The sequence below is a fragment of the Danaus plexippus genome (genome assembly GCF_018135715.1).
Source record: "Danaus plexippus chromosome 16 unlocalized genomic scaffold, MEX_DaPlex mxdp_23, whole genome shotgun sequence".
Lineage (NCBI taxonomy): Eukaryota > Metazoa > Arthropoda > Insecta > Lepidoptera > Nymphalidae > Danaus > Danaus plexippus.
In genome coordinates, this window is record NW_026869851.1 from 425,682 (window position 1) to 448,845 (window position 23,164).

The 23,164-nt window shown below is 42.1% G+C and overlaps 2 protein-coding genes across 2 annotated transcripts; both read left to right on the top strand.

Moving 5' to 3' along the window:
• The first annotated feature begins 3,433 nt into the window (after positions 1 to 3,433).
• Positions 3,434 to 4,286, top strand: LOC133320276 (ejaculatory bulb-specific protein 3-like). The gene is made up of 3 exons (XM_061528183.1): positions 3,434 to 3,452; positions 3,538 to 3,737; positions 4,026 to 4,286. The coding sequence occupies exons 2-3, from the start codon at positions 3,563 to 3,565 to the stop codon at positions 4,220 to 4,222; spliced, it is 372 nt and encodes a 123-aa protein (XP_061384167.1). The 5' UTR covers positions 3,434 to 3,452; positions 3,538 to 3,562; the 3' UTR covers positions 4,223 to 4,286.
• A 10,199-nt stretch (positions 4,287 to 14,485) lies between these two features.
• On the top strand, positions 14,486 to 15,372 carry LOC133320273 (ejaculatory bulb-specific protein 3-like). The gene is made up of 3 exons (XM_061528176.1): positions 14,486 to 14,504; positions 14,591 to 14,791; positions 15,094 to 15,372. Exons 2-3 carry the CDS (start codon positions 14,617 to 14,619, stop codon positions 15,288 to 15,290), a joined length of 372 nt encoding a protein of 123 aa, XP_061384160.1. The 5' UTR covers positions 14,486 to 14,504; positions 14,591 to 14,616; the 3' UTR covers positions 15,291 to 15,372.
• Positions 15,373 to 23,164: the final 7,792 nt, after the last annotated feature.

A 23,164-nucleotide genomic window follows, 5' to 3' on the forward strand; every position in this document is an offset into this window, starting at 1 on the left:
TAGTATCTACCTATGGTACCTATGGTATAGTACCTATGGTACCTATGGTACCTATGGTAGTATAGTACCTATGGTAGTATCGCAGGTTGTCGCTCAACTGTGGGTGGCTTCAAGTGGTTCTTGCGATGCTGGCGAGGCACGGGCAGGTTGTTGGTGGTGAGAGCATGTTTTACATGCTGCAGCTCTGCCTCTAGGTGGTCAGCATCACAAAGGTATTGGGCTCTCTGTAACAAAGATTTGCCAACGGTAGCTAACTGGATAGGATGGTGGTATGAGTTGCCATTGAGATACCTATCCGTATGTGTGGGTTTCCTATAAACAGTATGTCCCAAAGTGCTGTCAGGGTTCCTAATGACAAGTATATCAAGGAAAGCTAAAGAATTATTTGCCTCTAATTCTATAGTAAACTGAATCTTGCTATTGGTAGAATTAAGGTGGTTAAGAATAGCAGATGTTTTATTTTTATTTCATATTGTGGTGTCATCTACAAACCTTTTATATATTAGAGGTTTTATTGGAGGAAAGCAAAGGGCTGGTAGGAATCCCTAATAAAATATAATTTTTATTATAAACTGGCTAAATTTCTTTCAAAGATATTATCACCACTCCGGGGCCACACAAAGTCATTTGTTAGGTTAGATTAGATAAAAATAAATATATGTGTTTTCGTGATTTTGTTATTTTTAACGGTTTGTGTACTATCTTGCTTTCTGGATGAGAATTATTATTTTCTGGTGAAGTGGAAAGCACCCTTTTGCTATTAGATTTAATGTTCTCAGTTCATCATATTTAATTGTAACTTTATTTCCTTTTTTTTGTCTCTAACTTTACTTGTTCTTACAATTCTCTCGTTTTAATCAATACTTGTTTTGGGTAATCTTTCCTGCAAATAATATTGAATGTCTCTTAAATTACTTTTTTGTTTAAGAATATTGATCTTTATGCCGAGGGTTAGAAAGGTCACAATTTGTGGTCGGGGCCTTTCTCCGGGTTTCCCAACTCTTCTTAACTCTTGTACTTCCCTTGGTTCTATATTAATAGAGAAGTGTTCTTTTATAAAATCAATGAAAAGGTTTGGTAGTCCTTCATATGAGGTTTCCTTTTCTTCAATTCCAAAGAAAACTAAGTTTCTTTGCCTGGCCTGTTTTTCCAAGAAGTATATTCTTTTCTCTTGATTTTCTATCTTTTCTTTCATATTTTCTTGATTTTCTTTAATGTTTAACAATTTTTCTTTCAATATTTTATTAACATTCTGTGTAACTTGTTTTGTTATAGTTTTCCCACTTTTTCTGATTTCCAATTTTTGGTCATCTAGATCTTTTTGTATTTTCCTAAGCGCATTCATAATTTCGTCCATGATTTTCCTTATTTTTACTAATGTTATTTTGTTAGGGTATGATTATAAATGTAAAAGTTGTGAATAGCGCCCTCTAGCGGTTTGACTACAAACTGAGTAAAGATCTACTATGTCGCGGTCGATTTCGTATGCTTTATGCGTATTTTATGCGTATCTTTCGTATTTCACGTTTGTTTCAACAGATGTTGCTGGCTACTTTCTGATTTATGGAATCTATACAAAATTGCAAATCATTCTCTTTGTGGTTGTTTCATGTCCAATTTTCACTATGCTATTTTTTAACTCAACACTTTCACTGTATGCGTTTATTGTAAATGAACACTGCAATAATTTTAGTCTCTGTTGGAAAAGTTTGTCAAAAGTACACAAAACCTAAAAACAGCGGTGATGAACAGTCTAATATTTTCTTAATTGTTTTCGCACTTTTTGATCACTGATGTCTTTGCCTACAATAGATGACGTTTATTGCATTATTTTTTATCGGTTTATATTATTACACTGTCGCAAATAGTATATTCAATAATTTAAAAACTTGTTAAACACGTAGTCAATGTTTACGGCCTTGCGTCCGAATACCCTCTCGTATATAATAATATTATTATATATAGAAAATGTTAAATTATATAAATTTATTTAGGATTCTATAATCAACCACAACAGTAAAAACCACTTCAAAAGATATTTAGATAGTAATACATTAATTATATTTAGTTAAGTATTAAATTAGATTATTGGAAAGTAAATTAAAAATAGTGTTCGTTTATCTACATTAGGTGTTTAGTCGATTTTTGTGCAGATATTAAGAATTTATTATTAGATAGGGTAAGTTAGGAAATAGTATTTAATTTATTTTTTCCTTCTTTGTACTTCCTGGTTTTCTATATTTTAAATGTAATTATTAAATAGGATAGGATAGACGTTTCAAGACGGAGAGACCTTCCTTACGTGCATCTTGTATGACAAAAGTCGAGCTCAGAAGTCTGAAATTGGTAAAAATGAGCATCTAAAGAAAGAAATACATTACGATGTTTTATCCTATAACCGTGAAGAACGACTTTTTCAAGTGAGCATTTATATACAAAGAATTGATTTCCCAATTATTATTTTTTTGATGTCTCTCAATTTTTGAAAGATCCCAATATAAAAACCTGATTTGGTGACTATGAGATCACCTGAGGTATGCAACCTTATAGATAAAAAATGAATTTCTTAAATCAGTCCCAGAGTATTCGAATAATCGCGGAACACATATAAAAAAAGATTCCGACGCATTGAGAAAATAATCTTATTTTTAAGTAGGTTAATAACAAAATTACAAAATCTATCTTGTTCAAACATTATACACCTTAATTCCCCACAAATATACAAGTCGATACACCTCCACCGGAACCTGGGCTACCAGCTCCCAGGGAGAATTTCCAGCTAGCATGCAAACCGCCTCGTGGGAGACAGTGCGGTATCAACGTACAACCCTCAACGCCTTGACTCACTGCGCTCTCTGTGGCGACACCACGTTCGGCTTCGAGAAGCTCCGGTCCACACTGGAACTCCAGGTTCCAGTTTCCAATATGTCGCGCTCGGACAGCCCCCAATTCTAATCCTTGTGTTTTAAGTATGACGTCGATATCTCTCTGAGAGTCATTTAAAAGCCGGTTTCCTTGAGGCAGGTCTAAGCTTTGTTTTGTTAAATCATGTTTTCCAAGACGATGTAACGAATTTTTCGCGTTTTGTTACTTAGTTAAGTGTTTCAGATTTGCTATACGTTCAATGAGATCAAATCCTTAAATTTTGTTTTGAAATATAAAATATAAATAATCATTCATAGAAACAATACCTTCAATCTTCATATATATATAAAAGGTATATTTGAATTATTGATCTGTTTGGTATATAAATATGTATTTGACTAACACATTTCCTGTTTAATGTTCTTTATGATTATTATCGATTCTAAATCAACTTTTTTTACATAAATAAACTATTTATGAATTTCAAATTAATAATTACTATAAATTGTTGTTACTGATCCGAGTATAAATACGAATTACTTTACAACATTTTTACAGAATCCAAACAGTTGGGCTTTGATAGATCGGTAAGGATTTTCTAAAAATCTAAAAATCTAATAAAAATACTAAAATTATTTATAACTATCTTCTATTTATAAAATACATTTTCAGGTGACTCTTCGGATTTTTCATCATAATGAAGACAATAATATTCTTAGCTGTAATCGCGTTTGCGGTTGCTGATCCCGAGTTGTATGATGTTGTTAAATTGGATATGGATAAGATGGAAAAAGACCCTCAGGAATTTAAGAGCTTAATAGACTGCTTATTGGACAGGGGACCGTGCACGCCTGTCTATAAAACCTATCGAGGTATTTATACAGCTATAATTATTGAACATGATTTGCGCAGATTCGTAACATACTATCACTGTATTGGCAACCCGAGAGCATATCCGATTATCAAACACTTTCCCAAGAAGGTGCTTTCACTGTAAAAAGTTATTTATTGTTGAAATAGAAACATAATAATAATAATAATTATTATTATTTTTATTTGATTGTTTGAACAATTCATTTGAAAATTTCAAACTAAATGCCAATTTTAACATAAAATACATTCTCATTGGTATAACTGTTGAAATGTGAAATGTATTTCAGGTATAGTTCAAGAAGCCACTGAAAATATTTGCAAGAAATGCAACCCGTACCAAAAACGTGCTTACTGGCATTTTCTGAGGGTACTCAGAACTACCAACCCAGTGGACTACGAAAACTTTAGACAGAAATTCGATGCCGACAATGTTTATGTCGACATTTTAGAATCGGTATTGAGGGGATTTGCAAATCTGAAGTAAAACTAAAATTATTATGGATTTTTCAAAACTGTTTTTGTTCCTATTATAAATTATATTTTAATGTCCACTGGCAAATGGCAAACGGCAAACCAACAATTTGAAACTATGTTGTGACAATAAACTTTCAGTATCACAATTTATTTGATTTACTGAGTCCTGTTATATAATATTTGTGTATATAGGATTAACATACATTTAAATAATAAGATACCGGGTTATTCAGTGACATGTTCAGTGTCACAACAAAATTTTGGTTCTTAAAAGTTTGCACATGTTCTCAACAGTAATATTTTAATTCAAATTATTTTCAACTCCGATGTATGTTCCATAAACTACTAACGTTTCTCTTGTGGCGCCTCTTATTAAAGAGACAAGGAAAGAACTCATTAATGTTATGCATTACGTTCGATCCTTCTGTAACATGTTTCGAGGTTTCATTCAACCTCAGCTGTTATGGGATGAAGTCAACCTGCCGATTATGGTGAGGTGAGGCTTTCCAATGCTCTCATTGTCCTAGAAGCTAGTTATTATATATTGAATAGCACAATAACTTGTTTTCGAAGGTATCCGTAGCCTAAGATACACATACATATGTATGTGTGTATCAGCTAGAGGATAAAAATAATTCATAGTCTAATTTTCTAATTAAATTTTTCCAGTCAAATTATATTAACAATTTATAAACTTATAAATTCAATGGCTAAGAAGTTACAATTAATTCTATACATATGGATATTAAGAAAAATAGGAATTTGTAAAAGTTGACATGATATTAGTTGAATTTGATTGTTTAATATGTTTACCGATTACTGCATAAAATTTGAAGAATCCAATTGCTATAAATTATAAAATGTGGATAATGTCCCTGATATTTCTAATTCTGGATGCATTGTGAGATTGGCTTTTCTCGTTTTAGGATACACGAACCTATTAATATTCGTCATTTATGTTATACTTATCTAGTTAAAATTCACCTTAAGCTTCTGTCTAGTAGCATTAGATGATAATTGTTTTTTTTTGACTTTCCCGTTGGGTTTTATTACTAGGATAAATCCCAGTACGGTACAAATGATTCAAGGTAAATTAATAAATGATAACTAACTATAATATTACATTTCTACATTATTCGATAATTGATATTGAATATTGTAAACAGTTAGTAACGAAACCAATTCTTAAGTTCTTTGGTGTTTCCGTCAATATTACAATTCGACAGGTAATAAAATCTTTAAACTAAGGTCTATAACAATGATTGACACAAATATTGTAGAAATGAATACTGAGAAAAAATAATAGCAAAAATGTACAGGACACCTTTGGGTAATGTCTTAGTGCACTTGTGTTGAGTATGAAAACATTACTCAAATTGAATATAAAGGTATCATTGCCAACTTAATTGGTGGTTCGGTTGCAATTATAAATTATACTCTTCCTTTTAGAAATATTAGTTTACATCATGTCAGTCTCAAGGAATACAAGAAAATGCAGTATTCATAATAAATGGCGTCAAATTGGCATTTTTTTTACGTCTATAATTGCTATACAAATGCGAGCAAGGTCCCTTACCCAGTGAACAGTCAACGAGTATCTCGAATTCCTAAGGATCTTTACTAGATTTGGGCTCACCCAGTTTATCCGAGTGATACTAATCGAGTTCAGCTTTGCAGTCACATATTATACAATCGTGATTAGGAATATTAAGGTATTCATGATGTTAGATTATCTGAAATTAGAAGAGATGAAACCTCTCAGCATTCCATGGATTCAGCGTACGGGTGCCGGGTCCATCGCGTTGCAGAGAGAGGAGCTTCAACAGTGCCTGGGACTTGCGACCCAGGTGTAGGTTTAAGGGGCCCCTATCTAACGCGCGTGAAAAACTCACCTCCTCTGTCCAAGCTCCTCTCTCTACCTAACCAAATTTGAAACGAACCTGCTAGGGGTCTATATTATCATAGAGAAAACGTTAAATGATATAAGTTTATTTTTGATTCTATAATCAACCACAACAGTAAAAACTACGTCAAAAGATGTTAAGATAATAAAAGATCGTTTTTATTTAGTTAAGTATTAAATTTGATTATTGGAAAGTAAATAAAAAGTAGTGTTCGTTTATCAACATAATGTGTTTAGTCGATTTTGGTGCAGATATTTAGAATTTATTATTAGACTTTTTCAAATGAGCATTTATATACAAAGAATTGATTTCCAAATTTCGTTTCGATTTATTTTAATTTTTAAAAGATCCCAATATAAAAACCTGATTGGATGACTATGAGACCACCTGAAGTATGCAACCTTATAGATAAAAAATGAATTTCTTAAATCGGTCCAGGAGTATTCAAATAATCGCGGAATACACATAAATAAAGAAACCTAATCCTATTTGGAAGTGGGTAAATAAAAAGATTACAAAATCTGTCTTCTAACACTTAAATTCAAACATAATACACCTTACGTAACTTAATGTGTATTTTGTATGCCTACACATGTTAAGAATTTTCCTCCATTTTCGCAAGATGACATTATCAGGCCTTGTTATATACATCATTGAACCATTTGTGAAGTCTACCCTTATATATAAATAAATCAAAATCCTCTCGCGTTCAAGTTACTCGTTCGTTTGTCACACGCATACTTAATGCTAATATTAGACTTATTGGTTTTCTCATAGTTGCCATTGTTAGAACTAGATTAAACTGAAATGGGAACATAGAAAGCACCAGTTTTAAAATGAAACAAAAAACATTGAAATCGCTTGACATAGTCGAAAATTATGAGGTAACGAACATAAAAAGATACAGACGAATTGATAACCTCTTCCATTTTTTAAGTAGGTTAAAAATATTACTTGTTACTTATTTTTGATTTTCATTTTACACTGAATGGAAGTCTACTAGTCAAAAATGGATTTTTAAGAAAGAATTTTAAGTTTGTTCTTATTTTTGGGGTAGAAAAGAGGACGGCAACAGGAAAGGACAGAAAAGGGTGGGAAAAGGGCTTTCCCTTTTTCAGTGAAAGAGCTTTGCCCTTTGGCAACCAGCTCTCTCACTCATCTCGCTTCTATGAGAGAATGGTACTTCCCCGGTCGAGCCAGCCCATGTTCGAGTTGTAGTAATTTGACCACATCTACGCTCTTCACCAACAAAATATTAATGAAATTGAAATCATACAGGGTTGACCTAAAATTGAAAGATTTATAACTTGATCTTTATTAAGACAGATAAAATATTGTCTTTTTAAATGCAATCGTTTCTGAATTGCAATGCATTGATAAGTTAAAATGAAATATTATTTTTCAAAAAAATTTAAGTTATTTTTTTTCATATATATAAAAGGTATATTTGAATTATTTATCGGTTTGGTATATACATATGTTTTTTTTTTTTTTTTTTTTTTTCAGAGTTTTATTATTTAATGGAAACTCTTATGAGGGAAACTAGCGCCCTCTGTTTGATATTGTAACTTACCCTCACCTTAATATTATAAATAGTGCTAGACAGGGGATTCCGTTACGAGCTAAAGCAATAAACATCTAAGTAAAAGTACTGCCTAATTTATTTCTAACAGTAGTTATACAATAATGGAAAGGCTTAGTATCCGAAAACCCTACTTTCATTTAAATGAGTACACGCGAAAATATTAGATTACAAAAACTATATTAAACACAAATACTGAACTTACCATATTAAATGGTGCATGAAATTGAAATTACTATAATGGAATTAACAGAGTCTTTTATTGTTTTTAGCTCATTTATCAATTAATTAACACCATATTAATTTAAGCCAACCACTATTCCTTTCTTTTTTTTTTTTTTTTTTGGTTTCGGGTTGGAAAATCCTCATGGAGCCCCGTCGCACTCGGGGAAGGGCGAAGGGGACTGTCAGACTCTTACTGACTAAAAACCAACCCGTGTTCCTCATGTACCCGTATGTCAAAGGGGCGGGTATCGCCAAAGCATTCGTCGCCACCCCCCCGACAAGTATTGACCCACCAGATGGTCAGGTGGGCCCCGTCAGCCGCTCTGCGGCCGTCACCCGGCCACAGGACTCAACTATGAGGCGCGCGCGGGACACACGCCGCCGCCTCGAAGCCTGCAACTGTTCGGACGACACGATGCCCCGAATCTGTCGTCCACAGGCCGCGCTCTACGGTGGCCGGAATTCGGCCACCCTTCGGCGCCCAATGCGTCTGCTGCGGGAGGGGAGAGAGAAGGCAGCCTCTCTCTCTCTTTCCGCCGCCTCCTTTGCGAGCATCACAGCCTCGCAAAAGGTGGCGACGGCAGACCACCCTGACTCGCTCCCTACCATAGCAGACACTACAGTCGGAAGCGAGAGATTTCCCGCATCACCTATAGCCGCGACCAAGTCACGGCGCTGCTCGGCCCAAGCTGGGCACTCCGCCAACGTATGCAGCGCCGTATCATTGCGGCCGTCACCACAATGGTGACACTGGGACGTCTGCTCCCGGCCTATACGACAAAGGTACTTCCCGAAACACCCGTGTCCGGTGAGTACCTGCGTCAGCCGGAAGCTGAGGGCGCCGTGGCTCCTATTGAGCCACCTCTCGAGAACAGGCCTTACCGCCGCTACAGCGGCGTGACCGGCCGTGGGTTGCGCTAAGCGCGTCTGCCACTCTGCCACTAGGACCTGGCGGAGCTCCGCCCTCCGTGCTTCAATTTGTCGAGGCATCAGGCGTTCGCCTCGCTCGACCGCCTCTACGCGCCACCAATAGAGCGACGTGAGGAGCTTTGGTTCGAGGTCCCAGGGGGGGGATCCGGCTAGGAGGCTCGCTGCCTCAAAGGAGGTTGTACGGTACCCTCTTATGACCCTAATAGCCATCACGCGCTGCGGCCTTCGCAGCGCAGCGACGTTGCGGGCCGTCAGGGCCTCTGCCCACACGGGCGCAGCGTATAGAGCCATCGACCGTAAGACCCCCATGTAGAGTCTCCGGCATGAGCATTCGGGCCCCCCCAGGTTGGGCAGCAAGCGCGAGAGTGCAGAAGCGGTGACCAACAACCTAGGGACAAGCCGTGTAAAGTGCGGCCCGAAGTTCCACCGACTATCGAGGATTAGTCCAAGGTACTTCATTGTCGACTCGACAGCGATGGAGACTCCGCCTACTGTGATGCTTGACCTCGAAGGCGGCTTCATCCTTGGCCCATGGAAACAGATGGCCTCAGACTTGTGCAATGCCACCTCTAAGCCCAGCCGCCGTATTCTTCCCACGACATGCGCGACACCAGCAGTTGCACGTATGGCCGCTTGACGGTACGACTTTCCACGCGCTGTAACTAGCGTATCGTCGGCATAACAAATGACGCCGACACCGTGAAGAAGCGCACCGCGTAGAGCCCAGTCGTACCCTACATTCCACAGTAGCGGCCCCAACACCGAACCCTGCGGAACGCCGCACGACCCCATTCTTCTCGACCCGGGTACACCACAGATCGTTCTGACAAATATGCCTCGACAATGCGTTGTAGGTAACGCGGCACCGCATGGTACCGCAGTGCCTCTCGTATGGTGTTCCAGGGCAAAGTGTTAAAAGCATTGGCGATGTCGAGCGACACCGCCATGACCACCTCACCTCGAGCGACTGCCTCCTCCGTGAGGGTCTTCACGCGCATGATCGCATCCACTGTGGAGCGCCCCTGGCGAAAACCATATTGGTTGTCCGCCAAATCCGGTCCCACCCTTGTCATGTGCTGGACGAGGCGACTGGCGATGATTCGCTCAAAGATCTTACACACTTCATCCAGCAACACGATTGGCCTATACGCAGATGGTGAGTCTGCGGGGCGCCCCTCCTTTTAAGTAGGACCAGCTTTCCTGTCTTCCACCGGCTGGGCAACTGGCCCCGCTCCAAACATGCGGTTAAGAGCCTCGCTAGACGGGGCCCGAGAGCCTTCATGACTAGGACCCAAGCACGGCCTGGAATGCCGTCGGGTCCTGGGGCGGTGTTCCTGATGCGGGACACCGCCACTCTCAACTCTACCCGGGTCACTTCGGGCACGTCATGCTCAATACCATCTTCCGCGTCGGGCTGATTGTGAGGTGAAACCATAACCGGTGGTGTGTGTTCTGGTCTCGACGGAAACAACGCAGAAATCACCTCCTCCAGAAGCTGTGGTTGGAGACTTCGGGACAATGGGGGAGCCCATCGACGCAACTTGCCCCGTACCATGAGGTAGGGGCGTCCCCACGGCTCTCGATCCAGAGTCTCCAACAGCACTTTGTTGGCCTGGGTCTTTGCCTGGACAATGGCTAGCTGAAGGGCTTTCTTCGCCTCTCTATAGCGGTTGTATAGTTCCGCCTCTTCCTGTTCTGCCGTCGCTGTAAAGGGACCACGGCGTCTTCTTCTTCGGAACCTCGCGTACCGACGTCTTACCTGCGTACAAGCGATGCGCAACTGTGCAATCGACTGCGACCACCAGTACACTTGACGCCTGGATGGTAAAGGCCGAACTCGGGGCATACCAGCGTCGCAGATATGCGACATGCTCTCCCGGAACCACTCCGCCTCCTCGTTGATGTTGGTTGGCCTGTCTGGATAGTCCAGCCAAGCCTTCACGATAGAAGCCTCGAGAAGAGCCTCCCTGTCCAGCCGCTTCAACGCCCAACGCGGACCATCTCCAATGCCCACCGGAGCCGCTTGAACCGGCCCAACCGAGGTCTGGGTGGAGACGCTAAATCGAATATATCGATGATCGGACAGCGTTTCTACCTCCTCTAGGACGCGCCAGTCGTGGACAGTGCGCGCAAGATCGGGGCTAGCGAATGAAAGATCCACTATAGACCCACCCCGCTGTCGCACGCACGTCTGCACGGAGCCTCGGTTCAAGAGAAGCAGGCCCTGCTCCACTGCCCACTCTTCCACTAACTCACCCCGCGCATTCGTAGCTGGGGAACCCCAAGCCGTAGATTTGGCATTGAAGTCCCCTAGGACAATCACGGGACAAGGACGGCTGCGATTGATTACCGTGCCCAACTCCAGGATGATATCCTCCATGTCGGCGAGAGAATGGCTGGGGGCAAAGTACACCCCCACAACCATAACTTTTTCCCACATTGCCGCGACATAACCCCGTCCTCGGGTGACCGCCTCGAAAGGAGAGGTGTTGGCGGCAGACCTCATAATCAGCGCCACCGAACAGTTCGTATCGCACACCCAGTCATCCCTAGATGGTACAATATAAGGTTCAGCGACAACTGCCACATCGATCGACCACTGCGCCATACTCTGGAGCAAGAGATCCTGAGCCCTGGCACAGTGGTTTATGTTGGCTTGGAGGAGATGACGTAGGGCCATTATTGTGTGTCCATGGCGGTTGTCTCCTCCCTGACTCTCGGCGAATGTACTGCCGCAACCGGCGGGTGAACCGGTTGGGAGGAGCTGGTTGCCTTCTTGGTCCTATCCGTGATACTAGCCGGTGGATGAGCCGGTTGACTCCTAGTATTGTTCTTCTTGGGCCGGGCACAGGCCTTTGACCCAGTCTGGTGGTCGGCTGGCTTGCCAGATGCCGCACAGATGACACAGTGCGGCGTGGCAGTGCAAGTGCCAGCTTTATGACCGGGCTGACCGCAGCGGAAGCACATTTGGCTGCGGTCTACCCCAGCGGTACAGCGTGCCCCTGCATGTCCTTCTTCTAAACAGCGATAACACCGGTATGGCTTTGGAGCTAGGAGCACGACCTGCGCCGAGACCCATCCAACTAGAAGCCGTTTTTCTTTTATCTTTTTGGCCGCCGCTACGGGACAGCTGACAAGAATTGTCCCGAGACCGGATACACCCCGGCGTATCATGCCCGTTTTTATTTGATCCGGCGGGCATCCTCCCAGCTTGGAGACGGCAGCGGTGACCTCTTCTTGCGTGACAGAATCATCCAGGCCTGAAATGCGCAGATCTGCGCACTTGGTTGGCCTGGACACTCTTACATCATCCGAGCCTAGAGACACCCTAAGTCTATCAGCGAGGGCATCTGCTTTGGGACCACTAGAAGATCCCGATATCTCCAGTAGGCGACCGCCGGTAGCAGTTGTTTTGTACCGGAGACCCGTTATACCGAGATCGCTAAGCGAAATCTCAGCTTTCGCTTTTGCCAGGATCCCGGCATATGTGAGGCCCCTCTCCTCCGCCCCTGGCTTCAGAGTGAGAACCACTGCTGTAGAGCGGGGTATACTGAGCCTCGCGGTCTGGCACTTGTCCGCCGCTTTTTCCTTCTGGCCTGCTTTTTGGCCCTCTGGCGAGCCGTTTTACGTTTTTTGGCGGCGCCCGCAACTGTCCACTCCGCCTCAGCTCTAGTGGAGGGTTCGCGCGTTCCTGACCTAACAGTTTGTACACGCGGAGCCGTATCACCTGCCTTTTTGGCCAGTTTGGCCTCTTTTTTTAACTGCCTATTCGATTTAGGCCCCGCAGTTTCCTTTTGCGAGGCGGCAGTTGGAGCAGTCATCTTTTGTGTGGCAGCAGTCACTTGGTCAGCACGGGGCACTGCGGCTTTGGCCGCATATATCGTCGCCGACGTGCTACGTTGGTCTGCAGCTATGGGGGGACGTAAAATCCTCCCCTCAAGCACCGAGAAGCGCGCGTTGAAACTCGCCATCTCCTGACGGATCAGGCGAATCAATTCCATCTCCTGTGACGTCTGTTGCTTCGACGGCTGTGACGGCAACTGCGGTAGCGGTGTTGCGTGTGGAAGACCCACCTCCCGCCTCAGCTGCTCGCGACGGAAGTTGGCCATCTCTGCCTTGAGCTCTTCGTGCTCCTTTCGGAGCTCCGCCATTTGCGCTGTGAGCTTTTCATTCTGGGCCCGCAGCAGCACCGTCTCCTCCGTTGTAGTGCGAGTTAAAAGCACCTGAGCACTTTCCAGAATGGAGGCCGTGGCCTCTTTAAGTGCTTTCTGGCTGCAGCCGCTAAGGCCCTTGGAGACCTTGCTCACCCTTTTTATTGCTGCAACCGCGTCGGCCATTCTTTGATTAAGATCGGACGCAGGTAGCTCTTCTGCCTCAACTCCTATGTCAGAGACGGCAGACGACGATTCCAACAGGCGAGTGACTCTCCCTTCCATCACCTTTTTCGTCAGAGCCGCAATCTGTCGCTCATCCTCCTCTAACTTTTCGGCGACTGCTGCGGCTTTCATTGCAGCTGCAGCCTCACGCCTGGTTTGACCGATACCAACATATTTGCCCGTAGTAGCGGGCCTACCTCTCCCTCTTTTTTTGGTACCGACCTTAGGGGCTGGCATTACTGTGTCACTTAAGACCGAGTCTGTCCCTGAATCTGCACCCTCCCTCGGGCGTTTGCGTAAGCGTTTTGAATTTACGCTCGCCACACTCATACGGCTTGACGCGCTATCGGAATCCGGCAGCACGCCCATTTGCTCAATTAGTACCAGAGGTACTTTTCCACCCACAACGTCATTTTTTGTGTTTGTTTTATTTAATAAGTTCTCCATTTTGGTCCCACGAGTATAAAGCAAAACAGGTCACCCCGGGCAGAGGCTTAAATACCCGGGTAAGCCTACATACTGCTGGGGGCGGCAGGTACCAGCAGGTGGGAGCGCTAACGACCGTATGCCCAACGACCATTCATCCCCTCGCCGCGCTCCCGAAACTTAGGATTGGGTGGTTTTTTATCTTAGAGGTGTCCTTCCTCTGAGGCCGGGCAGTTAAGCCAAGCCCCTCGACAGCGGCATTAAACATGCCTCCGTCCGCTGTCCGGCCAACCCGAATCAGCGGACCTGCCGAAAGATTTGCTCTTTAATGAATAAGGAGACAAAACAAAGCCAGCTAAGATGCGCCTACACCTAAGCGGGTGTGGTCGCGTCCTCGCCTAATCGACGACTTCGATAGGGCAGGAGCGACCCATCCTGCAGAGCTCCGAACAATAATACTCCTCTAGTCCACCCCCCGAGAAGAGATTATTGGCCGTGACTTACAGTGCACTAGGGCCAGCGACTGCTCCTCTGGGGGATTTTCCGTTAACCTGGACCCAAGGAGGTCAAGCTCCCTCCCCTATTGACTGACTGCACCGGTTACCCGGTGGGCGATGGGGTCGTCACGTCCCGACGCCGGGATATACATATGTATTTGACTAACACATTTCCTGTTTAATGTTCTTTATGATTATTACCGATTCTAAATCAACTTTTTTTTACATAATATAGCTATTTATGAATTTCAAATTAATAATTACTATAAATTGTTATTACTGATCCGAGTATAAATACGAATTACTTTTCAACATTTTTACAGAATCAAAACTGTTGGGCTTTGATAGATCGGTAAGGATTTTCTAAAAATCTAAAAATCTAATAAAAATACTAAAATTATTTATAACTACCTTCTATTTATTAAATAAATTTTTCAGTGAACTCTCCGGATTTTTTCATCATAATGAAGACAATAATATTCTTAGCTGTAATCGCGTTTGCGGTTGCTGATCCCGAGTTGTATGATGTTGTTACATTGGATATGGATAAGATGGAAAAAGATCCTCAGGAATTTAATAGCTTAATAGACTGCTTGTTGGACAGGGGACCGTGCACGCCTGTCTTTCAAACCTATCGAGGTATTTATACAGCTATTATTATTGAACATGATTTGCGCAGATTAGTAACATACTATCACTGTATTGGCAACCAGAGAGTATATCCGATTATCAAACACTTTCTCAAGAAGGTGCGTTCACTGTAAAAGGTTATTTATTGTTGAAATAGAATAAACATAATAATAATAATAATTACTATTATTTAATCGATATTTTTATTTGATTGTTTGAACAATTCATTTGAAAATTTCAAACTAAATGCCAATTTTATAATAAAATACATTCTCATTGGTATAACTGGTGAAAGGTGAAATGTATTTCAGGTATAGTTCAAGAAGCCACTGAAAATATTTGCAAGAAATGCAACCCGTACCAAAAACGTGCTTACTGGCATTTCCTGAGGATACTGAGAACTACCAACCCAGTGGACTACGAAAACTTTAGACAGAAGTTCGATGCCGACAATGTTTATGTCGACATTTTAGAATCGGTACTGAGGGGATTTGCAAATCTGAAGTAAAAGTAAATTTATTATGGATTTTTCAAAACTGTTTTTGTTCCTATTATAAATTATATTTTAATGTCCACTGGCAAATGGCAAATGGCAAACCAACAATTTGAAACTATGTTGTGACAATAAACTTTCAGTATCGCAATTTATTTGTTTTACTGAGTCCTGTTCATAGGATAAAACATACATTTAAATAATAACATACCGGGTTATTCAGTGACATGTTCAGTGTCACAACAAAATTTTGGTTCTTAAAATTGTGCACATGTTCTTGACAGTAATATTTTAATTCAAATTATTTTCAAGTCAGATGTATGTTCCCTCTCTTCCCGCGGGTGTCGTAGAAAGCGACTAAGGGATATATTTACTAGGAAGATGGGCAGTAGCATCTTTCCGGAACAGATCACCTATACTGCGCTTGCCAACCCGTCTGCTAAGCGTGGCGAGTATTTTCAACTCCTCCTTCATGATGACCAATTGCAACGAACGGCCCCGAGTCTCCGGCAGGCCCACTAGCCCGGACTACGGTAGCGGTCTCGGTAACGGTGGGGCTAGGGGTGCGAAGAATCCCCAGCAGATGCCCGGCTACCAATTCACACGACCACTGACCCTGGCAACGCACAGCATACTCACTTTGAGGAATGAAGAGAAGATTGTTGAGCTGGAGGAAGAATTGTGTAAATTACGGTGGGATATTTTGGCGTGGTCTGAAGTTCGTAGAGAGGGCCAGGATACGATAACCCTGAAATCTGGTAATCTGCTCTTCTACCGGAGGGTGACTAACAATCCCAAGGTGGCGTCGGATTTCTCGTCCACCAGTCTCTCGTTAACAACATCATATCCATCGACAGTGTCTCGAGCAGGAACGCATACCTAACATTCAGAGTATCTAGGAGGCACTCATTGAAGGTCGTTCAGGTGTATGCGCCGACTTCGTTACACCCAGATGAGGAAGTAGAGTCTATGGAGTCTATGTATGAGGACATTAGTAGGACCATACATACAAACACACTTCAATGTTGTTATGGGAGACTTTAATGCAAAGCTAGGCAAGAGAAGTGCTTACGAGTAGAAGATGGTGGAATTCGGGCATGGGCAACGGAACCTTAGAGGATAGAGACTGGCGGATTTTCTGGAGAAAGAAGCACTCTTTGTGATGAATTCTTTTTTTCAGAAACCATCTCAACGAAAGTGGACTTGGATGAGCCCCCATGGTTCCACGAGAAATGACATAGACTACATTATGACCGATTAGAGAGGAATATTCAATGATGTCTCAGTCATTCACAAGATGAAAACCGGTAGTGATCACGGAATTGTGAGAGGCACGTTTAATATAAACGTTAAACTGGAACGGTCCCGTTTAATGAAGTCTACGCTCCAACCTACTCGCAGTCAGATCGAAAACCCTCAGAGCTTTCAACTCGAGCTTTCAAACGCTTTGATTGCCTGGAAGATCACGCATCGGTGGACGAGATCAACATCAGGTTCGTAGAAACCGTCCATACGGTTGGGTCTCAGTTCTTCAAGACTCCCCGTAACACTAGACCTCAGAGGCTCTCCGACTGCACCCTTAATGAACGAAGCTTGTATAGATTGCAGTCTCCTGATGCTACTGAGTCACATGGCCAGCTTAATAGACGTATCTGGAAATCCTTGCGACACGACATTCATAACTTCAATACGCGAAACAAAGGTTCCAAAGTGTTCGCAAGAGATATGTCTATTGGGCAAAGCCAGGTGACAAAGTGGAAGCGGGATGATGGCAGCGTAGTGGCTACAAAAGCGGAAGTCTTAAGGGAAGTTGAGAACTTCTATGGACGACTCTACGATTCGGTCGCAAAGCCTGTTTCTAGTACGGCTACAGACCCGAGAGCCAAACTGACCCGATACTACCGAGGATATCCCGGACATCAGCCTGTTTGAGATTGAGATGGCCTTAAAACAGCTAAAGAACAACAAGGCACCAGGGGAGGACGGAATTACTTCTGAACTTCTGAAAGCGGGTGGATCACCGGTACTTAAAGTCCTTCAGAAGCTCTATAATTCTGTCTTGTTTGAAGCTACCACGCCTGAGACATGAAACAAGAGCGTAGTGGTGTTTTTCTTCAAAAAAGGTGATAGCACCCTATTGAAGAACTACAGACCCATCTCGCTCTTGAGCCACGTTTACAAGCTGTTTTCTAGAGACATTGTAAATCGTCTCAAACGCGGTTTTGATGACTTTCAGCCTCCCAAACAAGCCGGGTTCCGAAAAGGCTATAGTATCGTAGACCACATACATACGCTACGCCAGGTTTCACAGAAGACCGAGGAGTATAACTTGCCGCTCTGTCTAGCGTTTGTAGACTACGAAAAAGTCTTTGATTCGGTCGAAACATGAACGGTACTGGAGTCTCTCCAGCGATGCCATATTGACTATCGGTATATCGATGTCCTGAAGTATTTGTATAGAAACGCAACTATGTCGGTCCGACTCCAGAAACAGAGTTCGAGGGCAATTCCCTTAAAAAGAGGCGTAAGACAGAGAGAAGCCATATCTCCGAAACTGTTTACGGTCGCTTTGGAAGACGCCTTCAAGCTTCTGGAATGGGAAGGACTGGGCATCAATATTAACGGCGAATACATTACTCACCTTCGTTTTGCCGACGATATCGTAGTCATGGCAAAGTCGATGGAGGAACTCAGTGCGATGCTCGAAGGCCTCAATCGAGTCTCCCAACGGGTAGGTCTTAAAAATAACATGGCCAAGACGAAACTCATGTCTAATGTCCATGTTGCACCTACCGCTGTTATGGTTGAGAAGTCAGTACTTGAAGTTGTTGACGCGTATGTATACCTGGGACAGACAGTCCAGTTAGGAAGGTTCAATTTCGAGAAAGAGGTCAATCGCCGAATCCAGCTCGGATGGGCTGCGTTCGGGAAGCTTCGTAACGTCTTTTCGTTCAAAATACTTCAGTGCCTTAAAATGAAGGTATTTGATCAATGTGTGTTGCCAGTGATGACGTACGGATCCGAAACGTGGTGCTTCACCAAAGGGCTTATGAACAGACTCAGAGTCGCTCAAAGAGCTATGGAGAGATTTATGCTCGGAGTTTGACTACGGGATCGAATCAGAAATGATGAGATACGTAGATGAACGAGAGTCACCGACATAGCTAAACTGATTAGCTCTTTGAGGTGGCAGTGGGCAGGTCATATAGACCGGAGAACAGATGGATGTGTGTATCAGCTAGAGGATAGAAATAATTCATATTAGAATTTTTAAATTAAAATTAATCCAGTCAAATTATATTAACAATTTATAAACTTATAAATTCAATGACTAAAAAGTTACAATTAAGTCTATACATATGGGTATTAAGAAAAATAGGAATTTGTAAAAGTTGACATGATATTAGTTGAATTTGATTGTTTAATATGTTTACCGATTACTGCATAAAATTTTAAGAATCCAATTGCTATAAATTATAAAATGTGGATAATGTCCCTGATATTTCTAATTCTGGATGCATTGTGAGATTGGCTTTTCTCGTTTTAGGATACACGAACCTATTAATATTCGTCATTTATGTTATACTTATCTAGTTAAAATTCACCTTAAGCTTCTGTCTAGTAGCATTAGATGATGATTGAATTTTTTTACTTTCCTTTTAGGTGTTATTACCAGGATAAATCCCGGTTTAAATGATTCAAGGCTTAATGATTATGATTAAATGATTCAAATTAATAACTGATAACTAACTATAATATTACATTTCTAAATTATTCGATAATTGATATTGAATATAGTAAACAGTTAGTACCGAAACTCAATTCTTAAGTTCTTTGGTGTTTCCGTCAATATTACAATTGGATAGGTCTATGGAAATTATTGACACAAATATTTTACAAATGGATATTGAGAAAAAATAGTAGGAAAAATGTACAGATCACCTTTGGGTAATTTTTTTTTTTTTTTTTTGATGACGCAGGGAAACTCTTTTTACGAGCCGTCTCACCGGCCGGAGAGGATGTGTGAGACTCGACCTGGGCAGGTCCCTAATCACTAAAACCACTGCGAGAGCCATGGGCCGCTATGTTGGTGCACCCCGGATCTGTCAGCGACAGGGCACACCAGCGACCGGCCGGTCCTGGCAAAGGCCGGACTTACTCCCTCGGAGAAAGGGGGTGATCCCGGCAATTAGGACCGCCCCGACGACGCCGGGCTTTCACAGGAGCCGGGTTACCAGCCCGACCCCAGCCCGGGGCGCAGGGGCGCTATTGGAGGAGGCGTTGATATCGCCCCCGGCGCGCCCCCGTCCGTCGTCTGCGGAGGGAGGGTGCATCAGCCGCAACCTCCCGTTCCCGCTCAGATGCCTCCTTCGTGGACCTTTGGGTAATGACTTAGTGCACTTGTGTTGAGTATGAAAACATTACTCAAATTGAATATAAAGGTATCATTGCCAAACTTAATAGGTAATTCGGTTGCAAGTATAAATTATAATCTTCCTTTTAGAAATAGTAGTTTACATCATGTCAGTCTCAAGGAATACAAGAAAATACAGTATTCATAATAAATGGCGTCAACTTGGCAATTTTTTTTACATCTATAATTGTAATACAAATGCGAGCAAGGTCCAGTAAACAGTCAACGAATATCTCAAATTCCTAAGGATCTTTAGTAGACTTGGGCTCAGCCAGTTTAACCGAGTGATAGTAATGGAGCTCAGCTTTGCAGTCACATACTCGTATTATGCAATGGCGATTAGGAATATTACGGTATTCATGATGTTAGATTATCTGAAATTACAAAAATATATTATAATATAGAAAACGTTAAAGAAATAAATTTATTTTTGATTCTATAATCAACCAAAACAGTAAAAACCACTTCAAGAGATATTTAGATAGTAATACATTAATTATATTTGGTTAAGTAATAAATTAGATTATTGGAAAGTAAATTAAAACTAGTGTTCGTTTATCTACATTAGTTGTTTAGTCGATTTTTGTGCGAAATTTATAATTAGATAAGATAGGTTAGGAAGTAGTATTTTATAATATAAAATTATTCTTTCTTTTTACTTCCTGGATTTCTATGTTTTAAATGTAATTATTAAATTAGATAGGATAGACCTTTCAAGACGGAGAGACCTTCGTTACGTGCATCTTGTATGAGAAAAGTCGAGCTCAGGAGTCTGAAATTGGTAAAAATGAGCATCTAAAGAAAGAAATACAGTACGATGTTTCCAAGAGTCATCCAATAACCGTGAAGAAAGACTTTTGCAAATGAGCATTTATATAAAAAAAATAATTTCCCAATTTTTTTTTTGATTTCATTCAATTTTTAAAGGATCCCAATATAAAAACCTGGCTGGAAGATCATAAGACCACCTGAAGTATGCAACCTTATAGAAAAAAAAAATTAATTTCTGAAATCGGTCCAGGAATATTCGAGTTATCGCGCAACATACATAAAAAGATTCCGACGAATTGGAAATCCAATCCTATTTTGAAGTGGGTAAATAAAAAGATTACAAAATTTGTCTTTTTCCACTTAAATTCAAACATAATACACCTTACGTAACCATTACTTAATGTGTATTTTGTATGCCTACACATGTTAAGAATTTTCGTCCATTTTCTCAGGATGCCATGATCAGGCCTTGTTATATACATCATTGAACCATTTGTGAAGTCTACCCTTATATATAAATAAATCAAAATCCTTTCGCGTTCAAGTTACTCGTTCGTTTTTCACACGCATCCTTAATGCTAATATTAGACTTATTGGTTTTCCAATAGTTGCCATTGTTAGAACTAGATTAAACTAAAATGGGAACATAGAAAGCATCAGTTTTGAAATGAAACAAAAAACATTTAAATCGCTTGGCATAGTCGAAAATTATGAGGCAACGAACATAAAAAGATATAGACGAATTGATAACCTCTTCCATTTTTGAAGTAGGTTAAAAATATTATTTGTTACTTATTTTTCATTTTCATTTTAAACTGAATGGAAGTCTAATTGTCAAAAATGTATTTTAAAGAAAGAATTTTAAGAGTTTGTTCCTATTTTTGAGGGAGAAAAGAGAAAGGCAACAGGAAAGGACAGAAAAGGGTGGGAAAAGGGCTTTCCCTTTAAGTGAAAGAGCTTTGCTTTTTGGCAACCTGCTCTCTTACTCATCTCGCTTCTGTGAGAGGGTAGTACTTCCCCGGTCGAGCCAGCCCATGTTCCAGCTGTAGTAATTTGACCACAGCTACGCTCTTCACCAACAAAATATTAATGAAATTGAAATCATACAGGGTTGACCTAAAATTGAAAGATTTATAACTTGATCTTCATTAAGACAGATAAAATTTTGCCTTTTTTAAATGCAATCGATTGTGAATTGTAATGTATTGATAAGTTAAAATGAAATATTATTTTTCAATAAATTTTAAGTTATTTTTAATTCCCAATTTTAAGCTTTTTTTTAACGAGGAAGATCTCTCAAAGACATCAGACTTTGGGGAACAAAGCCAGGGTATGTGGGATTTCCCCCCACAAAAACTCCTAACGTTATGTGCGGGGTGCGTAACCTTTTTTTTCGTATGCCGGGGAATGTGCTCAACACATATCAGGCCCCACGGGGGCAGGGTGTTGATTATGTGGGGATGGTGAAAACCACCTCAGAAGGAGGCAGCCCGACCCACTAAACCCCGGTGAGTCCCTGGGCTCCGCGAAACGAACGAGGCTGCGAGATCGAAAAACGCACCGTAGCCTCGTCAGCGGCTGTCCGTACTTAGACCCACTGCTGTAGAAGAGATATTTTACTTTACATATTTTCACCTACGGAACCCAATAGAGGCGCACAACAGCCGAGGACCTTAAATTAAACTTTGGTGGCAGAAACCCCCGTCCGCCACGCATCAGTCTAGACCTAAGACTCTAAGAGGCTACTGACGCTACCATGTAGGCTCTACGTCGTCGACCCACTCGACTACGACGGATAGGGAAAGCATTACGGTTTTGCTCCCTCTCCCTCTCTGCCGCCTCCTTTACAAGCATTATCCTTTAGGCGAATACCAATACGGCTTGCCAACTCTCTTCATTGCCGACCATCGAAGCAACGAGAGCTGGTAAAGAGAGATCGGGCCTAACGATTTGTACAAGACCCGCTCGAAACTCATTTCAGGCAGGACATACCTGTTGTATATGTTGTGCTGTGTGTTCTTCGACTCTGCAGTGATGGCAAGTGGTCGTAGGCTCTTTTTGTACCACTTGACACAAATACCGACGGCAGCAACCGTGCCCTGTCAGCAATTGTGTCAAACGGTAGGTGAGAGAGCCAAATTTACGGTCAACCCACTCTTTCAGCACCAGGCGTATAGCTGAGATTAGTTCCCGGCTCACGCGTGGTTTCATCAACCGCATCTGCCATTCATCCAGGACCTCCGCATGCGCCGCTTGCCTCCACTGAGCAATGGTCTGCAGCGACGGATCACAGACATAATTTTATCGCGCTAAAGAACGTCTCCTACATACCGCCGCAAGAGCCTCGACCTTCAGGTCCCACGGCGGTACACCAGCAAGGACGCAGGCACCATGATAAGATAGCGTTCGATACGCCCGAGCTCCTCTAAGCGCTAGGATTCGTTGCGGACGTCGCGGTATAGCCAAGCTGCGAGATCCCAGAGAGTCCACCCATATCGGTGCACCGTAGAGCGCCATCGAGCGCACGACGTTTACGTGTAGTCGTTGACATGTACCATCAGGACCGCCAATATTTGGCAGGATCCGCTCGAGACCACCAGCTGCAGCCACTAGTCTTGGGGCCAAGCGCTTGAAAATGTTCCAAAAACGTCAATCGACTGTCCAAGACAAGCCCCAGATATTTGATACAGGGCCCAATGACAAT

What these genes read in the sequence shown, in the direction of transcription:
- LOC133320276 (XM_061528183.1), top strand. Translation starts at nt 3,563, where the DNA reads ATGAAGACAATAATATTCTTAGCTGTAATCGCGTTTGCGGTTGCTGAT. An exon ending in TGTCTATAAAACCTATCGAG is followed by an intron (nt 3,738 to 4,025) that starts GTATTTATACAG and finishes AATGTATTTCAG; the next exon opens with GTATAGTTCAAGAAGCCACT.
- LOC133320273 (XM_061528176.1), top strand. Translation starts at nt 14,617, where the DNA reads ATGAAGACAATAATATTCTTAGCTGTAATCGCGTTTGCGGTTGCTGAT. An exon ending in TGTCTTTCAAACCTATCGAG is followed by an intron (nt 14,792 to 15,093) that starts GTATTTATACAG and finishes AATGTATTTCAG; the next exon opens with GTATAGTTCAAGAAGCCACT.